Source organism: Indicator indicator, chromosome 30 (assembly GCF_027791375.1).
Source record: "Indicator indicator isolate 239-I01 chromosome 30, UM_Iind_1.1, whole genome shotgun sequence".
In the NCBI taxonomy this organism is placed as follows: domain Eukaryota; kingdom Metazoa; phylum Chordata; class Aves; order Piciformes; family Indicatoridae; genus Indicator; species Indicator indicator.
The window spans coordinates 4295686-4307075 of NC_072039.1; the positions used below are offsets into that span (position 1 = coordinate 4295686).

An 11390-nucleotide genomic window follows, 5' to 3' on the forward strand; every position below is an offset into this window, starting at 1 on the left:
ACTTATTTATTGTCAGCCTTGTCCAGACAGACCTTCTGGTTTAAAAGCAAAATGGTCTTACAAAAAAAGGACCCTAAAAGCCACACATGCACTCTGTGTGTCCCTAGCAAACACAGAGAGCACTCTCTGCCAGCTCAACTTCACGTCTCTACTCAAGAACTGAGTTGTTTCTTCCTGTGACTCTCCCAAGCCGTTTTGAGTAGCGCAGCACAAAAAAGCCCTGCTGTCAAAAGAGGAAGAGCTCAGCACTTACCCCAAGTTGCTGCAAGCTCCACCCAAGAACTGATCTGACAAGGAGTCCCAACCGATCTTTCAGAGGGTAAATAATCTCTCGGTGGAAACCAAGTCAAATGCCAACAAGCATCAATAAGCATGAAAGCAGACCCCAAATTATTTACATCCATGGGTGGGAGTCCTCTTCTTCTGCAGAGAAGATCACACTCATATTAGCAGCCTGTTAATGGCACAACGTTGAACTCCTGGTTGGTGGTGGTCCATTAGAGAATCCAAAAGTGATTCCTGTGAGAAGGAATAACCACGGATTATTGTTATTTACTCAACTGTACAGTTTTTTTTGCAAAGTGAAGAAAGGCTTGCACAGGAAATGACTAGATAGATTTCTCAGTAAAAGAGAGAGCCAATGAGTGCAGTGCTCTTATATGGGAAAGCTGGCTGGCTACTGCAAATTCATAATGCTTAACCCCTGCCTGCACGGATAGAGGCAACACCTCATGGCTTCCCACAACAGCCCACTCACATCTCAAGGGAGGCAGCTGATGTGACCCTGACAGGGCTAGAGCCTGTGATTGAGTTGTGAGGTTTGTCACAAGGCTCCCTCACTTAGCCCCAGGAGAAGCAGGCACTCATCAAAACATCTGCAGCCAACTGTTGCTGTGGGAAGCCAGCTCTCCTCACACAACTTCACACACCCAGTTAGGAGGCAGTGCAAAATGTATGGGACAACAAACTAACCTGAATGCTACCCTACAACATCAACTGCTCATCACAAGCACAAAGCAGCCCCAGCTGCAAAACATTTAGGCCACTGGTTGCTTGATGTGCCAATAGTGCCCATTTCATAATGGGCTGGTTCTCCAAAGGAGTGCAAGTCTTGGAGAGGCTGCTTCTGGGAGCCATCCCTAAACAACTGACTGTTCATTGAGAACATACACACACTAACACCACTTACTACTCACAAAACAGGACTCTGGGAAACAGGACATCAGCTCACACCAAGTGACTTAGTTCTTTCTCTCCCATTCCTGACAGAACTGAGGCCCAAGGAGGCATCATGATAATTATTTCCCACAGCATCTCTGCAGGATAACCTCCAGCACCCATGGTCTCAATAGCCTTCTCCAGCTACTGCAGAGCAAGTCTCATCTGTACTCTGCAGAGGTTCACAAAGCCATTTCTGTCATCTAGAGAACCTAACAAAATCAGAAAGAGCTCTTCTAGCTGACAGCTTGATAACAGGCACACATTCCATGAGAAATCTCAGAAGTTTAGTTAACCATTGGTCCATAAACATCATGAAGGGGTGTCACATCATGACACACTGAACTCTAGCACACTGAACTTCTTCCAAACCCACCAGGAGCCAAAAGAGAGCTTAAAGCAATCCCCATCTGACAGGACTGCAGGATGATGTGAGGCTTCCTGGAATGTGATCGTCACCCATAGAAACATTCCCAGATGGCTTCTGCTTTGAGTCAGATGCAGGCTGTGAGATGACCTTCCTATAAATACACCCATTAAATGGCAGGCTGCCTTTTCCTCTTTCATGGTTTTGCATGAGATCACAAACTTATTTCTCACATTCTTGTGTTTCAAAATTAAGCTGATGCAGAAACAACACCAAGCTTCTTATTCTTTCCAGGCATAATGATTTAGCAGGAGCCACAGAACAGCCTATAAAGAACAAACATCTGGAGATAAATGTAAGACTAGATCTCATCTCTCCTGTCCCTCATCCCAACCTCACACTGATTTCTTTTGGCTTGCTTTGGTTGTGTTCACTGAATTTGCTGTGGTATCACAGACATAGACTCAGGCCCAGCAGGTTAGCTCAGATTTGCAGGTTTAAATCCTCTTAGGCTGTCCCCCCAGCTTTCATGGGAGCCAGCCCGACCACTCTAGCCATGGAATGAATTCAGTCAGCAGAACTGCATCATAACAGAACTCCTTCTGCACATCTGGTTTCAATAGCTTACACAGAGGAAGGAGAATGTGCAGCTTGCTGGGAAAGGAACTGCTGCCAGCTGAGAGGTCACCACAGCAAAAGAGAAACACAGAGCTGCTGGGGGAACACAGAGGCACTGGTATGTGCACACACATGCGCACACGCATCACAGAGCACACCAGGGCAAGCACTTGTGCTTCCATCACAGAGAAGGGAGCAGCAGGGCAAGAAAAAGAGACAAGAATCTGCCCAGATGTGCATTTCCAGTGACAGCATTCTGAGGGCAGTGCCAGGATTATGTCACTGCTGTGCCCTCGCCAGCTGAGCTGGTTATGATGCTTAACAAGCATCTTGCCACCCAAACTCAAAACCCTCACAGCTGTTAGGACTCAGAAGGAAGCCACCCAAAGCAGCATGCAGGGAGAATAAAACCAACAACTTAATTTCACCTTTCTGCCAGCCTGAGTTTTCAAGAGAAACATGTGATCCTCTTGCTTTTTGATGTGTCTCATGGTGCTAAGCTTCTCCTTTTGTGGAAACCTTAAATCAGGGAAGAGAGAAGTCAAATTCTTACCTATAAAGTGAAATTTTAACTCAAATCAGGAATTTTCATGTAATGCTATTATCAAATTTATTCATAATTATGATTATACACGAAACAGCACAGTAATTTATGGCAGAAAAAGCAGTGACTGAAACCTGCTTAAGCAGAAGGCAAAAGTAAGCATGAGGAAGATGGCATTTGGAAAAGACTAACACAAATACATTTCCTTAAATTCATATTCTCTCTTCCCTTAAGTGCCCATTTTTACCAAGTACTGAAAAACATAATAGTCTTATGATTAATATCCTGTTTCTGTGTGCTGTAAATGGAAGATCAAAGCCACTTACATGTGCCTGTAATTAAATTAGAGCATTGATCCACTCTAAGGAGCAGCAGCTCAAAATCATCTTTGCAGGAGGGAGCACTGTAATCACAGCATGCAAGGGTGACCCATTACAATTCTCTCCAAAACAACAGACCAGACCCCAGAAAAGCCACATAGTTAAGAAAAACCCCAAATATTCTTAAATATAACTCCTTATCTGGCAGCCCAGGGGACTCAATTTAATTTACATGACTATTTCTGCAACTACTAACCTTACATCATAATATTTAAAGGCTCCTATCTATATACTTCTCAGACCTTTGAAGGAACCATCCAGCTCTCTCATTCCTTAAATGGAAATATCTTTCAACTTGGTGTATCCCTTTCTGCCGGATTACAGCCTGAAGGAATGCTCCACTGACAATCAAAGAGCAGCAAGATAGGAAATCCAGCGGTAATGGCAGAAAAACACTTTTGTGGACAAACAGTGACATCCAGTGGCCACGACACGCAGAGGCCAGGAAAGAATCCTGAATTCCTGCTGCCTATGAAAACAGCTTCAATAGGAAATGCTTCAAAACCAGTTGCAAGAAAAGAGTTGCAAGCAAATCCTTGTGAGAATTGCAGCCATTCACTCAGTTAAAAGAAACTCGTCTAATTTAAAAATTCCAAGTTCCAAATAAGGCTGGGTTTGATGATGCACCAATGTTCCATAAATATAAAAACTGGGTAGCCAAGGAGCTGTGACCACAGCTGCCATGTGATGGCCTGTGAATCAGGGATAGACTGCAAACCCCCTAAAGTATTCCCAGAGTTTCTCTGCTTTAACCCTCACTTTCCCTCTGTGATTATATTTGGGGACAGTTGCTAATGGTGCAAAACACTAAATATATCCAAAGTTAGTGTACTGGTTTAAGCTGACTGGCCCAAAGAGGAGGGACAAGGGATGGAGGATGGGGGACAGGGCTACTCCCCCCACCAGTGGCACAGAGTACCAGAGCAGGCTGGGTAGTATGTTCTACACCATGCTTACTGTGGGGCAGGAAAGGGTTGGCCAGAGTTTATGGGCCTTGTAATACATCCTGTAGCTTGTAAAGTTTCCTGTTGTGTTTTTTTTTTTGTGTGTGTGTGTTTCTTCCCCAAATGTGGATGTCCATGTACCTAAGAGTTGAGCCACTGAAGAACATCACAGCAACCAGCAGGTGGATCAAGCTGCTAAGATTCAAGTGGCTCAGGTGGATCTGGGCCAGCCACATAAGGGTGAATTATTTCTACCTCAATGTGTCCCCACTACCTCAGGCCACCAAAGAAGGGATGTGGCAGGATGGGCTCAAGATAGAGGGGTGGTGTTAACCATGGACACTGTAGCACAGGTTATCCATAAGTGTGAAATGTCTGCTACAACCAAACAGACCAAGTGGGTAAAGCCTCTGTGCTACGGGGCAGGGGGGGCTGGCTGCAATACAAACATGGGGAAGCCTGGCAGCTTGGTTCCATCACTGCCACAGACCTGCCAAGGCAAACCCTGTGTGCTTACAATGGTAGAAGCAACCACTGGATGGCTGGAAACATACCCAGTGCCCCATGCCACTGCTCAGAACACCATCCTGGGCCTTGAAAAACAAGTCCTGTGGTGACATGGCACCCCAGAAAGAACTGAGTCAGATAATGGCACTCATTTTTGAAAAACCTTACAGACACACCTAATGGCACTGAGTGGGTGCATCACATCTAGTGTGGCAGTTTAGGCTGGGTGCCTCCTGTTACTGCCACATGAGCTAACCCTCCGGTGTCCTGAATGTCCAACCCAGTAAGGTGGACACAGGAAACGGGCGTATTTCTACCCATACATCCTGTGCCCTACAAACCCATCTCAGTCATTCTCTCTTTCTTCCCTCTCTGCTCCCGTGGGAGATGCTTCCTATCGGGTAACAGGAGGGGAGTATCTCAAGGCCTCTTAAATCTGTCTAGGCCTAATGCCAGGGGCAGAAGGGGGGGAGGGGGCAGTCTCAGACCTGGCCAGCCTGAGACTAGCCTAGGGGAGGGGGGGAGGAGGGAGAAGGGAGGAAGAAAGAGCCCTGGGGGTTTTGGGTAGACCCTCAGATGCGGAGAAGGGAAGACTTGGAAGGTCTTCGGGAGCTAAAGGATGTGCATGCTTTGGGATATCTTTGCCACTATGCTTGTAGTTTTGTAGTTTCACCAATTGCTTTTCCATTTAAACTTTCCATCACTCTCCAATCCATTTGTGTCATTCCTTTGTCCCTCTTGGGGCAAGAGAGGATCTGTCTGGCCTCAAACCAGCACACCTATTACGCACCAGCTGCTTGGAAAGTCAAACATTAAAACAGCCTACTCAAAACCACCCTGAGTGGAATGGGAGGAGGAGTTTAAAAACTGGGGTGCACATTTAGCACAAGCCACTTGGCTGGTTACCACCAGTGGATCTACTAATTGAGCTGGCCCTGCCCAGTCCAAACTACCATGCACTGTAGAAGGTGATACACATGAATACCCTAGGGAGAAAGGTCTGTGTTGGTTGTACTTCAGGTCGAGGCAAACCCACCTGTGGATTGCTTTTGCCTGGGGACCTGGATGGACCTGGTAGGTAATGCAGGATGGAGAAGTTTGTTGCGTCCCATCAGGTGCCCTCAACTTTGGGTGAGGACAGCAAATAATTTATGTTGTATGGTTTTGATTGCTGCTGAGCATGATGTAGATGGTAGTAAGGGGCAGAGAATGTATGGTTTAAGCTGAGTGGCCCCACTAAGAGGGACAAGGAATGGGGGAGAGGGCTACACCCCATGCAGTGGTATGGAGCAGGCTGGATCCTATATTCTACACCATGCTCTCTCTGTGACAGGAAAGGGGTTGGCTGGGATTTATAGTTTGTATGATTTCCTGTTCGAGAGTTTTCCCTTTGTATAATTTGCATCCCCATCCAAGAGTAGGAAACTGTCCTAATCTCAATTGCCATTTTGGCTTTCCCAGCTTCTTTCCTCCTTTTGCACCCAGAGGGTAGAAGAGGGAAACCCCTCTGTTGTAACTGGACTGCCAGGACTAAGCTGCCAGCTGAGTTAAAACCAGAACAACATAGCTACACATGAAGGCCATTTCAAGCTCAGCAGCTATCAAACCTGAATGACTACATCCACTTCTTAAGACCAACCACCCACACAGCTGAAACCCCTCCTCTTTAGGCAGGTGTCCTGAACCCACCCCATTAAGGACACCCAAGCATCAGTGGGAAGGCCCCAGCTGTTGGCATTGACTGTGGAAAAGAACTCTCCAGTTTAAGGCAGTTCTCACCAGAGCTGTCCCACCCACACCAGCAGGCCTCCCATCCCTGCCCACACATCCCCAACATAATGCAGCCACCCAGACCCTCAACAACCCCACCGACAGAATTCATTAGGACAGCAGCTCAGCCCCTTCACTACAGAGCTGCTCCTCTCTGCTTACACAGCCCCTTGAAAGCACCCTGAAGGTGCTGTTAAGTGAAGGTCATCACTTCATGGTAGCAACACCGTCCTCGCTGGCCTCTCAGGACCAGAGGAGTCAATCTCAACACTCAAGTTGACAAGTTGCAGCAAAGCCCACCCCACTGCACTGACAATCCCACCTCCCTTTACTCAGTTTGGGGCTTTCTGGGGGCCTTTTAAGAGAACATATTATGCTTCCTGGAATGGAGCAGTGATAAAGTCAAGGAAGAAATCACAGGGTGTTAGTGCTTAAATTAAGCCTTTAATCCAGATGTGTTTCATCCACAAGGTCCTCATTATACATGCAAAGAGGCTTAAAATGCAATAGAAGAAGCCCAAGTAAGCACGTCACTTAAATACAGATTTACTACTTCAAAGAGAGAGACCAACCACAGGTTGTGATGTGCAACAGAAAACTTTATTAGCATTTCAACAGAGCTGTTCAGCAGCTGCTCCAGCTTGCAGTAACCTGGCATTTAACTTAAGACATCAAAGAGCTACAGTGCAAACACGAGTGCTGGCAGCATTCTTCTCAAGCAAGACACAGCAACTTAACAGCCACCCCTCAGGCGCAGCACAAGATGCAGGGTGGACTCCTTCTGGATGTTGTAGTCAGAAAGGGTGCGACCATCCTCCAGCTGCTTGCCAGCAAAGATCAGCCTCTGCTGATCTGGGGGAATGCCTTCCTTGTCCTGGATCTTGGCCTTCACATTCTCAATGGTGTCACTGGGCTCCACTTCCAGGGTGATGGTCTTGCCAGTCAGGGTCTTCACAAAGATCTGCATGCCTCCCCTCAGGCGCAGCACAAGGTGGAGGGTGGACTCCTTCTGGATGTTGTAGTCGGAAAGGGTGCGACCATCCTCCAGCTGCTTGCCAGCAAAGATCAGCCTCTGCTGATCTGGGGGAATGCCTTCCTTGTCCTGGATCTTGGCCTTCACATTCTCAATGGTGTCACTGGGCTCCACTTCCAGGGTGATGGTCTTGCCAGTCAGGGTCTTCACAAAGATCTGCATGCCTCCCCTCAGGCGCAGCACAAGGTGGAGGGTGGACTCCTTCTGGATGTTGTAGTCAGAAAGGGTGCGACCATCCTCCAGCTGCTTGCCAGCAAAGATCAGCCTCTGCTGATCTGGAGGAATGCCTTCCTTGTCCTGGATCTTGGCCTTCACATTCTCAATGGTGTCACTGGGCTCCACTTCCAGGGTGATGGTCTTGCCAGTCAGGGTCTTCACAAAAATCTGCATGCCACCTCTCAAGCGCAGCACAAGATGCAGGGTGGACTCCTTCTGGATGTTGTAGTCGGAAAGGGTGCGACCATCCTCCAGCTGCTTGCCAGCAAAGATCAGCCTCTGCTGATCTGGGGGAATGCCTTCCTTGTCCTGGATCTTGGCCTTCACATTCTCAATGGTGTCACTGGGCTCCACTTCCAGGGTGATGGTCTTGCCAGTCAGGGTCTTCACAAAAATCTGCATGCCACCTCTCAAGCGCAGCACAAGATGCAGGGTGGACTCCTTCTGGATGTTGTAGTCAGAGAGAGTGCGACCATCCTCCAGCTGCTTGCCAGCAAAGATCAGCCTCTGCTGATCTGGGGGAATGCCTTCCTTGTCCTGGATCTTGGCCTTCACATTCTCAATGGTGTCACTGGGCTCCACTTCCAGGGTGATGGTCTTGCCAGTCAGGGTCTTCACAAAAATCTGCATGCCACCTCTCAAGCGCAGCACAAGATGCAGGGTGGACTCCTTCTGGATGTTGTAGTCAGAGAGAGTGCGACCATCCTCCAGCTGCTTGCCAGCAAAGATCAGCCTCTGCTGATCTGGGGGAATGCCTTCCTTGTCCTGGATCTTGGCCTTCACATTTTCAATGGTGTCACTGGGCTCCACCTCCAGGGTGATGGTCTTGCCAGTCAGGGTCTTCACAAAGATCTGCATGTTGATCTGCAAAACATACAAAACTTCCAGCTTTAGCTGCTTATTGATGTATAATCTCTAGCACTTTATCAACCAACCCCTTTTTATGCCTCTGTATTAAGCGTCCCTATAACATTCCTGACATTGCCTCTCAGTAGCCAGTGCCCAGACCACCCACACCCTGCATCACTGCAGTCTCTCTTCCACCCGACAAAGGACTTGCCAGCAGCAGCAATGACAACAGCACAGTTCTGTGGTCCCAGACAGTGACTCAGCAAACAGCTTTCTGGGGAAGACAGGCACAGCCTGTCATCTTCCCCTCCCACCTCAGTTCCCAGCAACACGGCTCAGAGATCCTGCACAATTTCTCCCTGACCCCCTGCCCAAAATAAAAATCCCCAGCCTTTCATCCACCTATACCTCCCTGCCCAGAACTGTCCTTCCCCTCCCCGCTTCCAGCCACCTGCACACTCCCACTGCTTGTCTCCACTTTGTTGCTCATCTGCCTCCTCCCTGTTCCACTGCAGCTGCAATCAACTGATAACCCCACCTCTATTTATGCAGTTCCTGCCAAACAAGCCCCAGCCTCCTAAGTAGGCACTTCCATCTGTCCCCAAGAGAGTCCTAAATAGAAGATCAGTTAAAGACAACTATACCCCTCCTCCACATCCATTCGCACCCTCAGTAAATTCCAATAAGGGTCTGAGGTCCCACATTAGGACACTGAGGATGCTTCTGCTGTTTCACAGCAGTGACCTGCTGCTCAGAACTACTTTGGGAGGCAGATGGACACAGAGGTAAGCAGTGGAAGTGATTAGAAAGTTACATGTTGGAACGGGAAAAGAACAGTTTTTCTAGGCTGGAATGTTGAAGTGGATGCATCTCTAGCACTATTTGGGAAAAAGGGTGGGAAGGCAGCACAGAAAAATCGTGCAGCGTGTTTTTACTCTGAACCATGTTATTGAGGGCGAAATCTAACTGCTTCCTAACGAGGAGGTTGCACTTCAGAGAAGGTAGCTTTTTGCTGGCAGCAGGTTGCTGAGTCACTTCCCGAGTTAACCAGCGGGAAGTCCTGCGGCAGCCTGGCAGGAGGGCGGAGACTGCGGTGGGTCCATCCCACTGCCGCAGTGCTGGGGCGGGGCGGGGTGGGGGGGGGCGGGCGGCGGTGAGCTGGCTGCTGAGAGACAATGCGATTAATCTTAAAAGAACCACGGAATGCCGAGCCTCACAAGGTATCAGTGAGTCAAGGGAGGAAGAATGATTATAGAAATAACAGGATTAAGAATGTGAAAGCCAAGATACAGAACAGGAAATTCAGCAGCGGCTGCTATCTGATGGCAAGCAGCTGCAAGATGGTCGCACCCTGTCTGACTACACCAACCAGGAACCAACCCTCCATCTTGTGATGCGCCTGCGGGCACGGCCATCTTTCGGATGAGCTGCACACTGAAGTACAAAACACCCAAGAATTCCAGTTTCAGCTACTTAGTCACGTACAAGTCGAACGACTTATAAATAAAGGGACTACTGCTGTTATTTCTCACTACATAAGTACATACTAGCTGGAATTTTTATTTTCGCGTTTTTAACATTTTCTACAACCGTTCCCCCCCTCTTGATTCACTTGTTTTTTTGTGGCTCCGTATTCTATGGGTTGCCATTGCCTCTTACCAGCCCAGATGCCCATCCCTACTGCAGCACTGCGGCTCTGGGAGGCGTCACCGCAGCCCTCCCGGTGACCAACTGCGACACAAGCGCAGAGCTGCTTCCCTCAGGCAGTGACTCAGCAAGCCCCTTCCGCGGAAGGCAAGTGCAGCCTCCGCCATTGCGATCGCAACGCTGCCTCGTTGTCCTAAGGACAGGGTATCACCACCCACCACCCTCCGCCCCGCCCGCCCCACTTCTCGACGCACTACTCGGTGTAAGCCGAGCCCGTGCGCGATTCTTTCTCGCCCACTCCCGACAAAATATACGGCCTGCAAGCGCCCACCCCTGCCTTTCTGCCCAGAGAAGCTCCCGGGTTTCACCCCTTCCCGTTCCCCAGACGCTCCCGCTGCTCAACTCACGTCCTTCGGCCCCGCGCGGTATAAAGAGCACACGTACACTTCTACTCCAGCAGAAATCTGCCGACAGCCGCAACCCCAGCCCAATTTATAGGATTCCTGATAGGCTGACCCCGCCCACATTCTGTGACGTGCCCGTCCGCCTCGCAAAGTAGTCCCAAGTAAAAGATTACAGTTATGAGAATACTCGCCTTTCTCCCTCTCCACTCGCTCTTCCAGGGGTCAAAAGGGTCCTCGAGTCTTAGCGTGGGACCTCAAACCTTAAAAAATCTGGAATTTCTGACGGTGCGGATGGATCTGGAAGTGCGTTAGTACAGTTACTAGAAAGGTCGGGAAGCCCGGCATGATTGGTGCAGCAGTAAGAAGGACGGACGTTGATTGGTTGATGGGGGAGAAGGCGGAGCATGGGGGAGAGGGCGGTTATGAGGAAAGCTCTGGAAGATTCGGCGCTGCTCGGCGCTGATTGGCGCGCGGTGAGGTCAGCGCTGTTGCTGGGGGGGAGCCGCCTTGCGCAGGCAGATTTTTCGTGGGGCGGGTGCGATGCGCATGCGCGCGGTGGGCGAAGGCTGGGGGTCTGCATCCCGCCCCTGTGGACATGGGGATGGCGATGGCGCTGGGGCACTTATTTAGCCTCTCTCTGAGCCTCAGGCAATGCCCAACAGCCTGGCATGAGCTAGAATGCCCTGGAGAGGGAGGGATTACCGTCGGTGCCAGCTTGTCGCTGACCCGCGTTGGTACTGGTGTGCTGCCTGACCTCTAGGGCCGTGGCCTGAGGCGTTTGTGGCAGAGCCTGGGATAGTCTGCAAGGTTAGTCCTGGCCTGTGTGCAAAAGCCGGGAAGCACAGAAGTGAGTTGGCAGAGCTGGAAGGAAAAAGCTGTCCTTTAGAAACGGG

General features: G+C 49.5%; 1 protein-coding gene across 2 annotated transcripts; it reads right to left on the minus strand.

Moving 5' to 3' along the window:
* Window positions 1–6798: 6798 nt before the first annotated feature.
* UBC (ubiquitin C) lies at window positions 6799–10770 on the minus strand. Of its 2 annotated transcripts, none has more exons than XM_054394482.1 (2): window positions 10501–10635; window positions 6799–8461 (listed from the first exon to the last, which is right to left on the minus strand). In XM_054394482.1, exons 1-2 carry the CDS (start codon window positions 10618–10620, stop codon window positions 7082–7084), a joined length of 1500 nt encoding a protein of 499 aa, XP_054250457.1. In that variant the 5' UTR covers window positions 10621–10635; the 3' UTR covers window positions 6799–7081. The 2 variants fall into 2 exon arrangements, with proteins under 2 accessions (XP_054250457.1, XP_054250458.1); XM_054394483.1 differs by lacking the exon at window positions 10501–10635 and adding an exon at window positions 10689–10770 and having other exon boundaries at window positions 6800–8461.
* Between the last annotated feature and the right edge of the window lie 620 nt (window positions 10771–11390).

Excerpts from the sequence above, each read along its gene's own strand:
- UBC (XM_054394482.1), bottom strand. The coding sequence starts at position 10,620 with ATGTGGGCGGGGTCAGCCTATCAGGAATCCTATAAATTGGGCTGGGGT. Across the intron at positions 8,462-10,500 it reads ACCGCGCGGGGCCGAAGGAC|ATCAACATGCAGATCTTTGT; the intron begins GTGAGTTGAGCA and ends TATGTTTTGCAG.